The sequence below is a fragment of the Ursus americanus genome, chromosome 23 (genome assembly GCF_024610735.1).
Source record: "Ursus americanus isolate L20-20 chromosome 23, mUrsAme1.1.p, whole genome shotgun sequence".
Lineage (NCBI taxonomy): Eukaryota > Metazoa > Chordata > Mammalia > Carnivora > Ursidae > Ursus > Ursus americanus.
In genome coordinates, this window is record NC_142149.1 from 12,356,510 (window position 1) to 12,376,996 (window position 20,487).

Sequence of the window (20,487 nt, forward strand, 5' to 3'; positions counted from 1 at the left end):
TCAGACACAACTGACTGAGGCACCTAGGCGCCCTGGGAGGTCCATTTTAAAAAATAATCGGTAACACGTTACAGAAAACAGTGGGTCTAAAGCTTTGTGCTAAGGAAGGAAGTCCAGAGTGGATGGCTCTTTTGCTCAGCAAAATCCCCAAATAGGGCTTTTTGGTTTACAAAGGGGAGATCAAACCCAAGCCCTAATACCCAGAGAGAGAGAGAGAGAGAGGGAGAGACAATATGGAAAGCAAGGATTGAGGAAGAAAAAGTAAAACTGTTTTTTAAGGCTAGGTAATGAATGACCACCTGGGAGGGAAGGAAAGGAGGAGCAGAGAAACATCTTGGAGAAGAGATCTGGCCCCCAACCCCGGGCAAGCAGATCAAATCCTAACAAAAAAGCATTAGTGAAGGAATACATTTGGGGAGACGAATTTCAAGAGTAGTGATGGGTACTATTTATAGAGCTGGCAAAGAGAAACAGCTTTTTCCAGTACTTTTATAAAAACAGGGAATATAAAAAATAAAAAATTGGGGCACCTGGGCGGCTCAGTCATTAAGCGTCTGCTTTTGGCTCAGGACATGATCCCGGGATCCTAGGATCGAGCCCTACCTCGGGCTCCCTGCTCTGCTGGGAGCCTGTTTCTTCCTCTCCCACTCCCCCTGCTTGTGTTCCCTCTCTCACTGGCTGTCTCTCTCTCTCTGTCAAATAAATAAATAAAATCTTTTTAAAAAATAAAATAAAAAATAATTAAAAATTAAAATTAAAAACTTAAAATTAAATAAAATAAAAACAAAAAATTAAAATAAACACGGGGGTGAAAGATGGGGTAGTAGCTGAAAAAAGATGTCAGGCAACAGGAAGGGTTTTTGTAAAGGGTAATATAACCATATATTTGTACACCGATAGAAATGGTCCAATAGGAAGAAAAATAATAAAAACGGAAACTCACTTGTGGGAGGAGCAAAACCCTTAAGTAGGAGAGAGAAGATGGGATCCAGTGCATACGGTTCGCCCTTAGATGGGAACTGAGTTCGTCCACTGCACAAGACAGAGGGCAGAGAATCTCTACAGGTACTGGTAAGTTGACAGTTTTGGTCATGGGAAGATTTTTTTATTTTATTTTGTTTGTTTTTTTAAAGATTTATTTAGAGAGAGAGAGAGTGCACAAGTGGGGGGGAGCAGAGGGAGAGGAAGAGAGAGAATCTCCAGCAGACTCCCTGCCGTGGCTCGATCCCCCAACCCTGAGATCATGACCAGCACTGCAATCAAGAGTCAGCCTCTTAACCAACTGAGCCACCCAGGTGCCCCATGGGAAGGTCTTTTAAAAGGTCTTTTCTATTTTCTTGGTGCAACAGGAGCAAGGTTCTCAGGTGAGAGTGAGGGGAGAGAAGGTGACTTGAGGAGGGTTGAGAAGAGAAGTAGCCACCTTGGAGAGGAGCGGAGTGCACACATTAGGGAAATATGGTAAGACTGCCAGGCAGAGCTGAGGGCTTGTGTGATGGTTCTCTGGAGCATTCTATGAAAAATAGTGCAGTCGGTTGAGGCGAAAGCATCTGAAAGTAGAACAAGGGAGGGGGGAACTGAGTTGCCTGGATAACTGTGTAACCTTTCCATTCCACAGCCACGAAATGACCATGTTTCAAGGATTTGGGTTTCTTAACCAGCTAACATAACTAAAAGTAAGCTATCAGGCTGCAGCGACAGAGGGGATAAATTCAGTCACTTTATTTTTCCACTTCTGCTACGTTCCTTGGACAAACACTGATTCGAGTGTGGCATTTAATTTTGAATCTGAAAACCAGTTTAGCATGGCTTTACATCTGACGCATCGGTTTTCCAGAAAGCCAGAGAGCTGTGTTCTGTTTGGGAAGAAAAAGACAAAGATCCTAAGAGAAACGATCATTTCTTAAATTCGCTAAGTAGCTACGTCAAATCAAATACATTCTACAAACGTGTGGGAAAATTTAATTATATGAATAAAACCGTTGACTGTGAGGTTTAAGTGATAGGAGAAAACATCAGGGAAATGATAAGGCACTCATTTCCAAGACGGCAAATAAAGGGTTCTGTATAATTCTGACCGTCAAGATTAAAAGGGGAAAAAAAAACTGCATCAGCCTAACAGTGCTGTCTGAAGACTGCCGGGGACAAGAGCCTGAAGAAATACATCAACAGAACTCTGGGTTGTTTTTTTAATTATCCTCTTCTAACATTTTCTGTACTGATTTGTACGAGGCTACATGTCCTCTGTCAGTTTCAGTATTTCACATCTGCCCAGGGTCCGCTGTATCTTGAACAGTAACAATTTATCCAGTGCATTTCTAATCATTAGTGATTATAATAACTTGTTTGAGCACATACTCCGTGGCATGGAGCATACTTCTGATAATTAAAGCTATCGAGTAGGTATGATTTACTAGTTATCACTCCTTTTTCCATCTCTAGCTGGTCACTTCTCAAACCCCTCTTTTCTCTAACCTGCCTGCCCAGTATAGGGCTGTCCACATTCTTGGAAGACTTTTTTTTTTTTTAAGATTTTATTTATTTATTTATTTATTTATTTATTTATTTATGTGTCAGGGAGAGAGAGCACAAACAGGGGGAACGACAGGCAGAGGGAGAAGCAGGCTCCCTGCTGAACAAGAAGCCCGATGCGGGACTCGATCCCAGGACCTTGGGATCATGACCTGAGCCAAAGGCAGACACTTAACCCACTGAGCCACCCAGGCATCCCTCCTGGAACACTTCTTTTTTTTTTTTCTTTTTAGATTTTATTTATTTATTTTGACAGAGAGACAGCCAGAGAGAGAGGGAACACAGCAGGGGAGCAGGAGAGGAAGAAGTAGGCTCCCAGCGGAGGAGCCTGATGTGGGGCTCGATCCCAGAACTCTGGGATCACGCCCTGAGCCGAAGGCAGACGCCTAAGGACTGTGCTACCCAGGCGCCCCCCTCCTGGAACACTTCTAAGCTAAGAGCCAATAGAAGCTTCAACGTCTGGCTCACTCTTCCTTCATAGTACGAAGATACTTAAACTCTAAACCTGAACATTTTAAAAGTTGGCAGTTCTAAATGCTGATCATTGTACACATCTTTATCTTACAAACATAATCTCATCTTCCTGAAAATATTTGGTTCTAATGAATACTTTGCTCTAATGGAGACTTTTCAAACTCTAGGAATTGCTGAAGAGAGGGAAAAAACGTTAGAACATCTATAAACCAATCACCATTACCATGAGTTACTTTATAATTGGGGTGAGTTCTCTATAATTTGGGACTGAGAGGCTGTAAATATTGTTATTATTCAATATTCCATGCAACATTATTACTCTTATTTGAGCTTAATCTGGAATTACACAAGATGACATAATTCATCTCAATATTCATTGAATAAAACTGCAACTCTGACTTTTACAGAAAAGAATTGGAAAGGAAAATGATAATGCAAGTAGAGAAAATGAATCAGTTTATTGCTTCATCTCATTCGTTTCTCCTGCTCCCCCTCTCTTTTTAAAAATCCGGTGGCCAGGGGAGCCTGAGTGGCTCAGTCGGTCAAGTGTCTACCTTTGGCTCGGGTCATGATCCCCGGGGTCCTAGGTGGAGCCCCACATCCGAATCCCTACTCAGCAGGGAACCTGCTTCTCCCTCTCCCTCTGCCCTTCCTTCCCGCTCATGCTTGTGCTCTCTCTTTCTCTCAAATAAATAAGTAAAAATATTTTTTTTAAAAAGCCAGTGGCCAAACTGATGTGGCTTCTTATTATCATTATGTGATTGGAGTACTTACTATGGTGAGGGGCAAGCGGAAACCCTAGTTACAGGTACCAGTGTTAGACTCACCCTTGAAGCATTTGGGGATTTCAATGGTGCCATCTATGCACTGAGCGTCCTCTGTATAGCTACACTTCTTTTCCTTATTCTTGCAGTAGAAAGAAACTTTATCACCATGCCGCATTCCATCCTTGAATTTTTCTTGAAGCTTTACTCTCTCTCCTTGGTATAGCACAGTAGCTTTTTTAACGGATAATTTACAAGAAGCTGAAAGAGACAATATTTGTTATCAAGACTTAAGAGTTCAGTGAGTCTTCCTTAAGGAAGCATTTGAATCAGCAGATGAGTACATCTGAAACACATCGCTCAAGACAAGAAGATTCCAAGAATGTCCAGAGTGAGTAACGTCAGTGTCAATGCTAATGGCTGTTCTTTATCAATAGAACCATTAGTCATGGCTTCCAAGATGCCCTTTCCCCCTGTAGCAGCCACATAAGAAGGTCAGGGCAGAAGCATCAGGTTTTAGTCTTCAGTGAAAAAGAACTTCTACGAGACACCGCCATTTCATATAAACCCCCACTGCCCCACTTAGATCCCATTTATTGAGCTGGTGTAGCCATCCACCAGCTACTGGGACCGTTGGCTGATAAAAGCTCACAAATGCTCCTTTCTCTGAAAAGTTGCTCTCAGCCATTAGGGAGCCATCTCTTCTGGGAGCCAATCAGCTCCCACACCGGGGCCAGGGAAGGGAGCAGCCCGTAGCCAATGACTGATTGATAAGGGGATACAAAAAGCAGGTCCCCATGCCTTCTGGTGGAATCAACTCTAGGGTAGAATTCATGGTCCAGAGCTCCCAAGGGGATGAAATTGAAACTAGATTCTAGTTGAGACCACCTATTTGTTCAAAACTTAGTCCTGGATCCGCAGCAGCAGCCTCACTCCGGAACTTGATAGAAATGCAAATTCTCAGGTCCCGCCCCAGATCTACTGAATCAGGAACTCTGTGTTTAAATAAGCCCTCCAGGTGACCCTGGGGCACAGTGAAGTTTGAGAGCCAGTGCCCTACTCGGTCCTACCTGCCTCACTTTCTCCTGAGACACTCACTGAATAAATCATCTGCACTTGAATCCTTGTCTCAGGCTCCGCGTCCAGGGGACCCCAACCTAAGACACTATACATCATTTTGCTTGCTATGCCTAATTTCCTTTTCTGCTTAAACGGCCCAGCCCTGTAGCAACCTGAGCAGAAATATAGTGCTAGGTTATCGTTCTTTGCATAAGCATGACCCCGGATCAAGGATAGACACCGAACTCAAAAGGAACCAGTGTTTCCAGGAAAAGATGCCAGTTAGTGATGAGTCCTTTGCTTGAGAGGTCCTGATGTAGAGTCAAGCCGGGTTCGAGGTGAGTGAGCGGGGAAACATGAAGATGAGAGAGACCATGAGGCCACTGAGATATGGAAAGAGATACAAAAGGGACTGGCTTTTGGTTCAGATCTGCAGGAGGACCAGTTGTATTTCATTTCCTCATCTTCAATGTCCATACAATCACCTATTGTGATTTGCCGGTTTATGATAAACCCCTATTTCCTTGAACTAGCTTGAATATGTGGTTGGTTTTTGCAACAACAAGAAGAGTCCAGACCAGAACATAGCAGAAAAGGACGCTCACAGGAAAACAAGTATAGGAAACCCACACAATCTTCCACCATATCATCAATGCTTACGAAGGATCTGTTTATTTCCTACAATCCATCTCAAACAAGCTTGCTAAGCACGAAGCTCCCCCGTGGACATGTGAGTCCTAAAGTCCTTCACATACGAATAACGGTGAAGCAAGTCTGAGCAGCAAGTGGAAAATGATCGGAACAAGAAAATGGCAAGTAAGGGTAACCCACTGGATAAATTCAGGGATGTATTAAGACCTCACCCGTATATTTCATACCTTTACAACTTGGTTGTGCAGACCAGTTTCCAAATTTGTTACATTCTACTTCTTCTGGGCCATCCAAGCCATATGTATCATGGCAACCATATGTGGCTTTATCCTTGTAATAAAGTGTTTGTTTTGCAGGATAGTTCACAAACCCATTGTCTGGTCTGGATGGGAATGGGCATTTTACTTCTAAAAAATGTATTCAATAAGACATATTAGTATAAATAGTAGTATCGTCCCATAGTTATGAAATATTTACGTTCCAGTCTCCATGACCCCATTGAACCATTGGGTGTTTCTGTAGCTGAAGTACAATTTCTAGGAAACTAGGTGCTTAATTCTGTCCCCCTCTTCTTATGCTCACAGGACCCTAGGTATTAAAAAAGAAACAACAATACTTTGAAAGTAAATCAATGAGTTACCAAGTTCTTTGGGCTCTCATACAATCACAAGGCATTATTTATTCCAAATTTCGTCTCCAAGCAGTCTAAAATGGTGGGTTTGAAAGAAGAAAAAAAAATTCTGTCTCTTTTAATCAACAAACCATGAAATTAAAACACAAAGGCTCCCTCCATGCACTAGCACAGCATTATTGGATTTCAGGTGTTAAATCTAATTCTTATGAATGTCTTTAATCTATACGAGAAGCCAGAATGAAATATGAAGGAGAAGCATGATGTTGCTTCCTGACCCTGAATCTATAAGTCTATAATAATATTTTTAAAATAGTCCATGGAAGAAAAGAAATTTTTCTATAGAAGAATGCAAGCTCATAAATATAGAAGAAAAAATAGAAAGTCACCGGTTCGCAACTACCAGTGTCATCATTGGCTAAGTCGGGGACCATCAGAAGATGCCAAAATGCCCACTAGAGAGTAGATAGTCACACAGTCTCAAAGTAGCACCCACCATTTGCTTACTAATTCCAAAGAGGAAAAGACACTTTTACCAAGAGAAGATCTGACAGCACCCACCAGGCCAAGGGATCAAACGAAGCATGACCAGTGATGCCTCCTGATGGGATGGAATGGATTCTTAACAAAATTATTTAGCTTGAATCTAATCACAACTAAACCATCACCTAGATTCAGATTATGGAACATTCTACAAGACCAATAGCCTGTATTCTTTAAAAATGTCAAGGAGGGGCGCCTGGGTGGCTCTGTTAGTTAAGCATCTGACTTTTTTTTTTTTTTAGATTTTATTTATTTGACACAAAGAGTGAGAGCACAAGCAGGGGAAGCAGCAGGCAGAGGGAGAAGCAGGGTCCTTACTGAGCAGGGAACCCAATGTGGGGCTCGACCCCAGAACCCTGGGATCATGACCTGAGCCAAAGACAGATTCTTAACTGACTGAGCCACCCAGGCACCCCTAAGCATCTGACTCTTGATTTCGGCTCAGGTTGGGATCTCAGGGTTGAGAGACTGGGCCCCAGGTTGGGCTCCACCCTGGACATGGAGTCTGCTCGGCGTTCTCTCTCTCCTTCTCCCTCTGCCCGTCCCCCCCGGCCCTCGCACATGCTCTCTCTCTCTCTCTCTCTCTCAATCAATCAATCAAAATAAAAGTGTCAAGGAAAGACAACTAAAAAGGCAGTGGATCATTCTTCTTTTTTTTTTTTAAAGACTATATTTATTTATTTATTTATTTGAGAGAGAGACAGAGACAGAGAGAACAAGCATGAGCAGGGGGAGGGGCAGCGGGGGAGGGAGAAGTCGACTCCCAGCCAAGTAGGGAGCCTGACAGCAAGCTCGATCCCAGGACCCTGGGATCATGACCTGAGCTGAAGGCAGCCGCTTCACAGACTGAGCCACCCAGGCGCCCCGCAGGGGATCATTCTTGACCAAAGGAGACTATGGAGCCCTGACAACTAAACCAGATGTGGGATTCTTGACGAGATCCCATGTAAAACAAAACACATGTATAAAGAACACTTTCGGGTCAATTGAGGGGAAATTTCCACATGAAATAAATGTTGTTAATTGTTTATATTATTATAATAGTTTAAATCATTATTATTATAATTCAAAGCATATTAACTGTCTTGCCTGCAGTGACAATGTTCTTGTTCTTAGGACGTTCACGCTGAATGTTTATGGGTAAGTGTCATGATGTGTACAACTTATTTTCAGATGGTTCAGGAAGAAAAAGCGTCTGTCTATGGAAAGAGAGAGAGACAGAGAAAGTCACATGTTGACGGTTGATATCTCTAGGTGAAAGGTTGGGGGGGAAAAAGCAGCTGCTGCTTAGGACTTGAGAGAATTAAATGAGGTGAGATGACACATATAGTGCAAGAGACCAGTACCTGGCCCAGAGTTTAAGTCCCACAGAAGGTGCTAGGTATTGTTATTGGTAGTTTCCCCATGCTAAAAAGCACTTATGCTCTGAATCCCTCAAGAGGTATCGCAATATCTACCACAGGAGAAAGTAGCAGTCGGTATAACTGCTTGTGTGCATGATAAAGTCTGTAATTTGTCTACTCGTCTGGCAGTTGACAAAGTTAAAGATAACAATGATAGGTCAAATTAAAAGAGGAAGGGGGCACCTGGGTGGCTCAGTTGGTTAAGCGCCTGACTCTTGATTTCAGCTCAGGTCGTGATCTCAGGGTCGTGGGATTGAGCCTGGTGTTAGACTCTGTGCTGGGCATGGAACCTGCTTAAGATTCTCTCCCTCTCCCCCTCCACCTACCCCTCCCCACCCCACAAGCACATGCATGCTCTCTCTCTCTAAAAAATAAAAATTAATTGAAGAGGAAGAATTTTCATATTTTAAAGTCGAATATTCTTGTGATTCTTAAATTTAGGTAGACTATAAAAGCGTGGGACAGTCTGACTATAGCCCAGTTTTTCACCCTCATCTCCTAGGATGCCCCAATTTAATCCTAGCTTCTCCCCACCAATCTCACCACCATATCCGACTGTCCGTGCACACACTCTGTTCTCTCGTGCCTCCCTGACTTTTCATGCCTTCCCCTCATTCTCCACTTCTCCTCTTCTGGGAAGCTCTCCCGGGCAGCTCCAAACAGTTCATCACGTTATATATAATTTTTCTGAGGTCAGAAGCCAGGCCTCATTCATCTGGTGACCCCAACACCCAGCACACTGCCTGGCACATGGTAGATGCCAATAAACATTTGTTGAACAAGGCCACTGGAGACACTCAATGAGAGTGGAATTTTCCATACTTCTCAAAAATGGGATTCTACACTGTCATAATAGTTTTGTCTTGTCCTTGCACCTACCTTTGCATTCTGGTAATTTAGTCCAATTTCCGTGTTCTGTGCAGGTGATTGTATCATTGCCAAACATGGCGTAGTGTGGCAGACATTCGAAGACAGCCTTTTTTCCATAGAGGGAGTGGTTTTTAGTCAATGACTTAAAATCATTAAGCGTTGCAAACTTAGGTACGGATGGTGGAGGGCAGGTTACGGCTGGAAAAAGAAAGAACAATCACGTTTATGAAACAGTTGAGTCTTGAAAGTTACTCTTTCCAGAAAGGAAAAAAAAACCAGCACAAAGATTAACTTGAGAAAATGCAATATTGGATCAAATGCCAGGATAAAAACAGTCACTGATAGATGTCCTGGAAGAAAATATGATCTGAAAACCAGATGTCTGAACCAGTGAAAAGACTGACAAATGAAGTAAGTCTAAGTCTTGTCACCATGAATTTGCCCGTTACAATGACACAATGCATAGGTCTCCATCAGTCTGTGATCCAAATGCTACCTCGGAAGATGTTTCTGGAAGTCAGAGGCGGTGGAGGGCCATCCTGCCATAACTGCTCACGATAGCATTTGGTACAAAGTCATCTGTGACATCTCCATTCCACTGCTGGCTTACATTTGTTTGTGCCCATTGAACATCTCCCGCTTCTGTACCCTGTGTGCGTGGAGTTTATGCAAGTAGCTTTACGTGGAGACACGGCCGGGGTTGTCATCCTGACCTGACTAATATGAGGTTTCAGTAAGTCCAGGGAGAGTTATACTAATGTAAAGGAGGTGAGTGCAGACCAGAATGTGATTTAATCTGAATTAGTTAGATCCTTGCTACTCCACGTGGGATCCATGAGCCCGTGGCAGGGGCCTCGCCTGGGAGCTTACTAGAAAGGCAGCAGCTCAGACCCCACCCCAGGCCCATGGATCAGAATCTGCATCTTAACGAGATGCCCAGGGGACTCACACGTACATTAAAGTATGAGAAGCATTGATTTAGATTAGACGGAAGCTAAAGCAGATTTTCTGTTTTGTAACCAAGAAGCAAAAGTGACTTTACGTAATTGACATCAATCTGCTTCCAAGGGAAACTATAGGAACCGTGGTGATTTTTACTACGGAGTGAAGAACTCTAATTTAGCCTTAAAAAACTTTTGTTTTGGTAGTTCAGCTTTTCTTAAATGATCATTGATTTGAAATTGCTTGACTTTTTCACTGGCTCTTGCTAAGATAGACCTCACTGAAATGTTAAAGAACCGTAACATGATTGTAATGCCTGGGCCTCCTGGTCCAAGACTGGACGCCCATGAATCACAATCAGAGCATCCCTCCCCGTATCAGCAATGCCCAGAGCCGCCCCTCACTGCGTGGCTGAGGGTCCCTGGAATAAGCCAGCAGCAGTGTTTTTTGAAGCAATCCCACTCCACTCCTAGGAGGCAAGGCCCTTTGATGGAGTCTAAGCTCATTGTGAAGGTTACTTGCTTGTGTCCCTTATCACTAGACACACTTGCTGAGGGCAGACCGAAGTGGCCTTCGGCCATAGAGCCTGAGAACAGGATATGGTACACATTAGGTCCTCAGTACCCATTTATGGAATACATACATGGGTGAATGTATAAATGCATGAACGAGGTCCCAGAGCAGGAGGGAGGTGTTTGATCTCACTGTTTCCAGTTCTAGTCAAATGATGGCAGTCCCCGATTGAACCAATGCCACACGTAGCCAAGCCCCCCCAAAAAGTGTGAGAGTGATGGCATGAACAAGCCCAGATATCACTGATTCCACCATGTGGAGGATACAAATGTGTTCACGAGTCGGATGCTTCCCTCTGTCCTTCCAAAAGGGTTGTTGCATCCTCCCAGATACCAGGATGTACACTCCCCAGAAGGGTGAGCCACCCTCCCATCGAGTCAGGACTGAGGGATTTCCAGGCTCTGGAATGTACAGTGTTAAGACCAGCAAAGTCCCAGGCAAACCAGCTCATCACTCTCCCCGTAACTGGGGACCCGCAGACTCACGAATACAGACAGGAATGTCAACACTCCATTTTCCTTCCTCGGTGCATTGAGCAGAACTACTTCCATTCAGATAAAACCTGCAAAAGGAAAATGTAACCCATCAAGCAGTAGCATAATCCATCAATGGCGTCTCAAATGTCTTCTCCACTGAGCATTGTCTCACATTCAAGTTTTTCCCCTATTTGGTAATGCTGCTTTCCTGGGGAGCTCCACACTCACTTAAGGCTCCTCATATCTCCCAGCCCAGGGCTGCAGGGGACTCACGGAAGAACGAGAAGTTTCCATAGCTGGAGGCATAGAAGCCAAACCCCCCAACCCCTCTTTTCCAATCAGCAGACCAAATTCACTGCTTCTCAACATGGAGCAAAGAACTATCTCTTCTTCCAAGGGCACAAAAGTGAATCAAACTGAGTCATGGCTACTGTTCATTTCCTGAAACTATTCACTCTGCTGACACAAATGGTAAAAACAATGCAGTATATTTCCATTGAAAATATAACACGGTCTCGTCGAAGCCAACTGTTTTAAGGTCCTTTGCCATCAGACCCACAAGTTAATTAGTGTTTCAGATGGAAGGAATCCATTTCTTTTTCACACATAGTATTTCTTAATTCCCAATCCCAAACAAGGATCCTCAGGAAAATCTTGCCCTAAGGTACAGCCGACACGTTATTGACCGTGTCACTGGCAGCGCCTTTGCTCCTAAGGGAGATTATCTATATGACGGACCGTATGCGCTTTCTTGCTGGGGATGCTGTCCTGTGTCACGTGAGGACCAACAGAACTATGTTCTACACCATCACACGCCCAACCTTCCCCAGAGAACTCCCTTCTGGAGACCCCCAGGTCAGTCAAGCAAATTAGGTTCATATCTAAAGCCCAAGTCCAATTCCTAAGGTATTTCAACCTTTATGTCAAGATTTGTCCCAGAGATGATAAAGAATTACCATGCAGTTCTCATTGTTCCCATGTACCTCCACGGTTAAGTAATTAACTAGGAGAAGGAAAGTTTGACACAGCAGCAACTTCATATCCCACTAGTTGTTATGGTCTCCACCCCCGACCCCACCCCAACACCACTGAAGGCTAAAAATAAAATATGTCTTGATGTTTGGCTTAAAGGGCCCAGAAATGTCCTGCCTCTGGTAGCTCGAAGTCCTCACCCGGTGTTACAAGCAAAATGGATCGTGTTGGGATATTCAAAAGTTGTGTAGCGTACAGCTCCATTTTCTAAGATTCCAGCAAAAGGACATATTTTGGCTGTAATTTAAAGATAGAAGAAAAGAATAATAATAAATTAAAAATTTCAAAAATAAAGATGGAAAGGTAAATTTCAATTTATAGAATTTTTCATTAAAGTAAAAACATAAAGGGGCGCCTGGGTAGCGCAGTCGTTAAAGCGTCTGCCTTCAGCTCCGGGCGTGATCCCGGGCGTGCCGGGATCGAGTCCCACATCGGGCTCCTCCGCTGTGAGCCTGCTTCTTCCTCTCCCACTCCCCCTGCTGTGTTCCCTCTCTCGCTGTCATGTAAATAAATAAAATCTTAAAAAAAAAAAAGAATTAAAAAAAATAAAGTAAAAACATATAAACTCGTTTCTATTCTTTGATTCAATAACACTACTGTTAAGTATTCTAAGAAAATAACTCAAAATTAGTCAAATGATATATGCACAAAGGGGCTCATCGCCCTGTTAGCTCTAATAACAAAAACTGGATAGCCTAAATGTTTACCATCAGGTGATTGTTTTGATTGATTATGGTAAATCAACAGTTGAATTCTTACACAGCCAATAAAATGTGAATTATGAAGCCTATGGAGATATAGTCAATATTTATGCTATGCTGGTGAATATGGAAAAATACAAAATGGTACCTACTCTCTGCAATGATGCAAAAATACACACATGAAAAGTAACTTGAAACAATGAAATTGTTAGTATTCCAGAGCTATGACCGATTTAAAGAAAACTTTTCCCTTATGATGGCATGGCTGTTTTTCATTAAAAATCATGTTTAGTCTGTTTTGAGCCAAAAAGCATACTAAAATCGCTTGTATGAAATATATGATTTGCACAAAGGTCATGTTCATAGGATCAAAATAACCAGAGCTCCCATAGACCCCTATAGTAACTTCTACATAAAATTGCCAGAAATTCTATTGGGTTGATCGCTCCATATCTGACTATAAAAAGTAATGTTGGCATGATATCACGGAACCATGTCCTGAGAACTAAAGAAAAGCACCCATCTACCATAAGGTGATGGCAATAAATTTATACTTCAGTTTTTATATTATATATATATTATTATAATTTATTATAAATTATGGTTGTATAATCATATATAATTCATATAATTGTATATATTATAAATTATCATGTGATGATTCTATTAAATCTGCTTTCATTTTGAGGCTAAGTCCAAAGATATGATGATTCCTCGTGTTTTACTTTTTCAAGGGTCTCTTTGGTATCTGTCTAAATTTCAGTGTATCTGTACGTCTTTTTTACTTCTGCAATGTTTCTCTCTCTTTTATCGTAGCAGATCTCTTTTCCACATCTCTCCTCATTCCAGGCTATGCTCACCTCCTCCTCTCTAAATAGCACCCTTCACCTCTGCTCTGCCCTCCCATGAACACCCCACCCCGGGCCCTCTTGTTTCTTCACAGCCCTCCACTCTGTGGCTCTGCCGGCCCTCTGTGCCCCCAGCATGACAAAGTGGCTTATCCCCCAAGTGTCCAGGATCCCAGTGAGAGGAGAGCATGTGAGAGAAGGCACTAACTTACGTGTGCATCTCAGGGAGTTGGCGGGCCAAAGTCCTGTGAGAGGGCAGGTGAACCGCCTGATCCCATTCCGGGCCGTGTAGCCCGGACGACAGGAGTATACTATCTGCTCTCCTGGGTCATAGAATGTTTTTAATGGAACAACAGTGGCAAATGGTACATCATCTGGTTTGGGACAGGCTGAAATAGAGCAAAAAGTGGTGAGTTAAGAAATCTATATTTTTCCCTAAAATAAGACAAAACCAGAGAGGAAGATAAACCATAAGGGACTCTTAATCATATGAAATAAACAGGGTTGCTGGAGGAGAGCGGGGTAGGGGGATGGGGTAACCGGGTGATGGGCATAAGGAGGCAGTTGATATTATAATGAGCACTGGGTGTTTTATGCAACTGACCAATCACTGAACTCTACCTGGAGCTAATAATACACTATATGTTAATTAATTGATTTTAAATAAAATTTAAAAAAGAAATCTATATTTTCATTTTTAAGCTCAGCTAGCCCAAAAATGAAAAAAAAACTATTTAATGCTGCCAATAGTAACTATGCCATATTCTGTACCAAATATTTCACATATGCAATATCTCATCTAATCTCAACAACCCTTTGAAGGGTACAATAGTTATCCCCATCTTATAGGTCGGTACATCGAGGCTTCAACTGGCTGACTATCTTAGGGAGGAGCTTTAAGCATGGCAATATTGGAGAATCGTTATCAATCCAGACTCCCCAGCAGCCGCACTAGAAAGAATTTTAATGATCATCATTGATCCCTGTCATGTACTAGGGGGTTGGATATATTAATTATATTTGCAAAAGCAAAGACTACTTACTCCGTCCTGCAGTAGCAACATGGCAGAGAAAACTCGAGAACAAGAAGAGCCCCAGAGAAATCATTGTGGATGACTCACACAGGCACTACCAAAATGGTTTCCTCTGCTAAAAAGAGGGATGCAAATATAAAAGTGCTTAAACATTAACTTTTCTCCTGTGTCCTTTTACCTCTGTAAATAGAAGGTGAAATATCACAATTTGAAGGGAACTCCGAGACCTACATTTTTTAATCATTTACTTTCACTTCCGTGGGTCTGTTGTGAAATCTTTGGCAAATGGTTTCCGTCTTCATAACATTTATTTTAATGGCACAACACGGTCGGTGATCGCCTCCGATAGGATCTTGGTGATTCCCAGATTCTCAGGCCTCTCATCCTCCAGCCTTAGTTTTGTGCACGTAGTGGGCGGAGCATCAGAAGCCTGGAGCACCTGCTCCCCCACAGTCTCGACATAGGAATTTTGGACCATCTCCGGGTTTCAGTCTCCACACTTCTCAAATGATATTCCAGTCCCCAGATGTACGATTTTAAAGAACATCCACAGGGAGGCATCTGAAACTATAATGCCTAAAAAACCGAGTTCATCACCTTCTCTCAGAAAATGATAATTTCTTCCAGATTTCTGTTTTACTTGCAATTGGTAACAAGATCGTCCTGGGAGCTCCAGGTGCAACCTCAAAGCTATCCTCAAATCCTCAGTCTTCTCACATCATGTCAACACAAACTCCTGCTCGTCATTCTTAATACTTCTTAGATCTGTCTAGGCAGATTTTAGATCTGGTTTAGGGATTGGAAAGTTGACATGAAGTTACAAGCTTGGACTCAGAGAAGAACAGAAGTTGGGGAGGAGGAGACAATGGCCAATGCCGCTGATGTTGCTTGGAGGGTTCAGAGAGGACCAGCCATGACTCTCTAGTCCTCTCATGCATCCTTCCCACTCAGGGACTGAATATACAAGTGGACAATGACCAGAAAATATATAAGAATAGAACTCTGACCCCTAGTTTCTGAGGCAACCAGTCCAGCAAGCCAAATCCCAACCTCCATAGCAATTGGCCCAACTTAGGACAAGCTGGAGAAAGTCAGATATGTTCTTTATCAATCACATAGGACGCCCAGCTTCTGGTCCGTCCACCTCCAGTCGTCCCTGTCATGCCAACAACCTCCCATCGGGACATACTCGAAATTTGCCCTTTTTGCCCTTTGTGGCCACAACCAAGTTTGACCACTCCTCTGACTTTGAGTCTCTGCCAGATGCAAATGACGAGGGCTGACTCCCTTGTTGTGGCAAGCTCTGAGTCAGTTGCTTTTGCTGGTTCTCATATGGATGGTCTTTGAGGTCTAAGGTTGCTTGACACACATTAATTTAAGAAATATTCTTGTCAGGCAGTGATTCTCGAACTTTGCTTCTAATGAACGTTGTGTTCTGTGACAAGAGGAAAAGCATACTGTCACTAATAGAAAATAATCGTGGCCCTTCCCCCTCTCTGATTAAATCACAGTCTTTACACACACATACACTCACTCCACCATCCCCTTCGAAGGGGGTTCTAGATCATTCACAGGCTCTGCTCTATTGTGGAGAATTCCTTCAACGTGTGGAGAAGAGAGAAACTAAAGACAGGGCCGAGTTGTTGTACATAATACAGATCTGAGGGAGATGGAGAAAGAGAGAAGCCAAACAGGCAGGACATCAGGAAAACAAATTTGAGAAGTGTGAAACTAAGAGGAGACATTTTTGGTAACAGATGCAAATGGAGTGAGAGTCGTTGAGAGGAGCAGTGACGGAGGGGGGGGTTTTTGGTGACTAACATAATATAATAAAAAAACATTAAAATAAAAAAACATTTAATTATCCACTGCACCATGACAGTAAAAAAAAAAAAAGAAGAAGAAGAAGAAGAGGGGGTTTTAACGATATTTGCCGATAGATGAGCACCCTCACCTGCAGAGCCTTTCTGGAGGGGCGGGAACATTTTGTATTTTCTTTTACACGTTTGTTACTAGGGTACCCGCAGTGATCAAAACTCACAAAGAAATAAACAAAAAGCAGAAGCAGACCCATAAATAACAGAGAACTGATGGTCGCCAGAGGGGAGGAGGAGGAGGAATGGGCAAAATGGGTGAAGGGGGTGAAAGGTACAGGCTTCCAGTCACCGTACGAATAAGTCCTGGGGATAAAAGCATAGGGAATACAGTCGCTGGAACTGTAATAGCGTTGTATGGTGACAGATGGTGGCTACACTTGTGAGCATAGCATAATGTATAGACTTGTCAAGTCACTATGCTGTACGCCTGAAATTAACATAACGTTGTGTGTCCACTATACTTTAATTTAAAAAAATAATTTATTGGGGCGCCTGGGTGGCTCAGTCATTGGGCATCTGCCTTCGGCTCAGGCCGTAATCCCAGAGTCCTGGAATCGAGCCCCACATCAGGCTCCTCCGCTGGGAGTCTGCTTCTCCCTCTCCCACTCCCCCTGCTTGTGTTCCCTCTCTCGCTGGCTGTCTCTCTCTCTGTCAAATAAATAAATAAAATCTTAAAAAAAAAATAAAAAATAAAAATAAAATAAAATAAAATAAATAATTTGTTAAATAAATTCATCCAATTCAACATTTAAGATCTGTGCGTTTATTATATGCTAATTATATTTCAAATTAAAAACAGTGTACTCCTTCCTTCTTTCCTCCCTCTCTCCCTTTCCCCCCCATTCCTTTGTCCTTCCTTCCTAATTCTGTCCAAAAGTCATGGGGCAGACCCAGTGGGGCAGTCACATTGACCCTTGTGATGATGACAGCCCAGTGTTGTCACAGGGTTGGCTGCAAAAAGGGATTGAGCAAACAGGCAAATATATTAGGGATGATGGAACTCAGGATTTTTACTGGTGAGGAGAGGTAGCAAAAGAGAAAGAAGGGAAGCTCAAATAAACCCTGTAGTGTTGGACTGGAAATAGCGATATCAGCATAAATTTTGCATATACATAGACTCAGAAATTATAGCTACAAAGGTGTGCACGTGTGTAGGTACGTATGCCTATTATACATATTATTCCTAGCTCTTTCCACCAAGATGATCTGGGGAAGACAATATACTCAGTAGCAATGAGCATACCTCATGCCTAGATCTTGGTTTCTAATACAACTATCCAAGGCTCCTTGGAAAATTGGCTGATTCTAGTAGTGGAAAGTATAAGACAATTCTGGAACATCGTGTTGTGAAAAGCAACTCAGGTAATGCTCAGAGAATGATAGGGACCCAGAAGGCACTTGAAGGGGCTCTCAAGACGAGACAATCTGAGTGTCAGAATAAGTAATGATCGTAGAAAATTATAGTCCATTGACTAAAACGGAAATCAATGAGTCCATGTTGATAGCAATAAACATATTAACAAATATATGGGAAGATAAGAAAGTTCTTCCTTGGGGTAGAATGCCAATTAATTAATATAATAAGAACACTGGAATTGGAAAATTGCAGTTTGGAAATCATCAGAGAAATACTTAATTCTGGCAAGAACTATCCATGGCTGTTAAAACTAGGAGGGTATTAGTGGGATTAGAAATGAGATGCTCACTTACATCGAAAACCGGGGATGTACTGTATGGTGACTAACATAATATAATAAAAAATCATTATTAATAAAAAAAAAAAGGAAGAGAAAAAAAAAAAGAAATGAGATGCTCAGATAGCCTTAAAAATGTCTCCACTTAAAATAAGCATATATTGCATAGAGAGAAAAAAGGAATTTATAGTGGAGAAACTTGGCAGACACCAACTTAATCAAATTATCAAAATTATACCACCTTTAATGGGACAAATGGGCTTAGTGTGCCCCCCAGATAAGATGCAATGGGAAGGACATGGCCTCTGTTCTGCGATACCCCTGCCCCAAACATAGTGACCTGGGTTGTGTCCTGAGAAAATATTGCACATACTCAAGTTGGAGGACAATATGCAGAATGACCACCCCGTCGTCTTCAAATGGCAGAGGCCATGAAAGGCAAGGAAAGAGTGAGGGAGCCCAGGGAGAATCCTTGAATGGGTGTCCCAAGCTGGTGCTGTAAGAGCCTGAGGGGATGTTTGGTGAAGGATGAATGGGGTCTCTGGGTAAAGAGTATTTGGAGGTTTTTGTTCTATTCTTGGAAATTTTCTGTATATTTGAAATTGCTTAAAAATATAACAACCACCACCAAAAGGAATATGTGCCCTTCTTGTGGTTTCCTTAAGAGTGGTCTTAATAAGATAGCATTTTCTTTTTTTTTTTTAAGATTTTATTTATTTATTTGAAAGAGAGTGAGATAAGCGAGAGAGAGAGCACGCGCGCAAACAGAGGGGAGAGGGAGAAGCAGGCTTCCCGCGGAGCAGGGAGCCCAATGTGGGGCTCGATCCCGGGACCCTGGGATCATGACCTGACCCAAAGGCAGGCACGTAACTGACTGAGCCACCCTAGTGCCCAGTAAGATATTGTTCTTAAACCAAACTGTATGAGGCCTCAACTTTTTTTGCATCACCCCATAAAAATCAGTGTATGGACAGAATTTTTTAATTTTAAGTTTGTGTGTATGTGTGTCTGTGTGTGTGTATGTGTGTCTGTGTGTGTGTGTGTGTGTATGAAGAGAGGTAGCTATAAGTAGTTATATATATATAATGTATACACATTATTTTTGAGCCATTGACATCCAGCTCCTATTTGCCAGCTACTAAACTACAGAAAATAATTCAAAAATTATAGGAACAAGGAGGACACATATTGCATGGTGCACTGGGTGTTAAACGCAACTAATGAATCATCGAACTTTACATCAGAAACCAGGGATGTACTGTACGGTGACTAACATAATATAATAAAAAAACATTAAAAAAATAATAAAGTTAGAGATGAAAGAAAAAAAAGTATAGGAACAAGCCAATGAGGAAATAACTAAATCAAACTTAGTCTGACAGCTTTTGAAGGGAGTCACATGTGTTTGTGGTTTCCGGGGGGGGTTTCCCTTTTTCTTTTTTTTTTGTTAGTAAAATTTCCCCTTGCTTATGTAATTAAATACAAAGAAAATGGGTGGCATTTTGCACAATTAATAAATTATGATTATTATTAGTCCTAAGCATACTGCCACTTGAACATGTCTGAGAATTACAAGATGTTCTCAGAACTCTTCCAAAAACACACAAGGGTCTAATGCAAAGCCTTCACAACGAGCCTTAAGATGAGACGAAATCATTCATCTCAAGCTGGTGAGTCATCGCCCCGCATCACATTAGCACCGTGTGGATGGCCTGGAGTCTGATCTGTCGTCTCCCTGAAGTTCCACTCACACTAAGTACCCTACAATAATACCCAAGGAGCTCCTGGTCGTCAATGCTACATGGCATTTTAAAGACATATTTAAACTTACCATTGAAGTGTAATTTGGCAGAGCAAATGGAAAAACCATTAAGGAAAAAAAGAAAACCCCAAGGAATTTCAGCAAGTCAAGTGGTCGTTTTGTATTGTTGGAGTTTATACTCACCACTAAAGATTAACCAACCCTTGGATTCAATGCTGCACTTAATATATTGCTTTGTTAACCATGGACAGGAATACGCAGACACATAGACACTTAGGCTGAAGAGTACACGAAAACATGTGTTTTACAAGAAACATAGGACCATGTACTTGAAATTCTTAATGACTTTATAGATCCTTCCCTCTTCTCTTTTGAAAAACTATAGAGACCTAGACTCAGAGTCCAAGGTTCTGTATTCCTAAAATCACATTGCATCACATGTTCAAAACTGTTCTTATTTACTTTACAAGCAGAGACTTTGACCATAACATTAAACATTTAGCAACAGTTTAGATTAAAAAACAATGACAACAACTTTCAATATTGTCTCTTTCTGGGATGGGATTCTGGCCAACATCCACCAACAAGCTCCTAGTGGAAAGATGCAAGTGTCTGTGCTCTAAC

General features: G+C 42.1%; 1 protein-coding gene across 1 annotated transcript; it reads right to left on the reverse strand.

Moving 5' to 3' along the window:
* Positions 1 to 1,704: 1,704 nt before the first annotated feature.
* On the reverse strand, positions 1,705 to 14,646 carry APOH (apolipoprotein H). Its single transcript, XM_045814225.2, has 8 exons — positions 14,540 to 14,646; positions 13,709 to 13,885; positions 12,088 to 12,184; positions 10,925 to 11,001; positions 8,934 to 9,122; positions 5,705 to 5,884; positions 3,831 to 4,028; positions 1,705 to 1,853 (listed from the first exon to the last, which is right to left on the reverse strand). Exons 1-8 carry the CDS (start codon positions 14,601 to 14,603, stop codon positions 1,798 to 1,800), a joined length of 1,038 nt encoding a protein of 345 aa, XP_045670181.1. The 5' UTR covers positions 14,604 to 14,646; the 3' UTR covers positions 1,705 to 1,797.
* Positions 14,647 to 20,487: the final 5,841 nt, after the last annotated feature.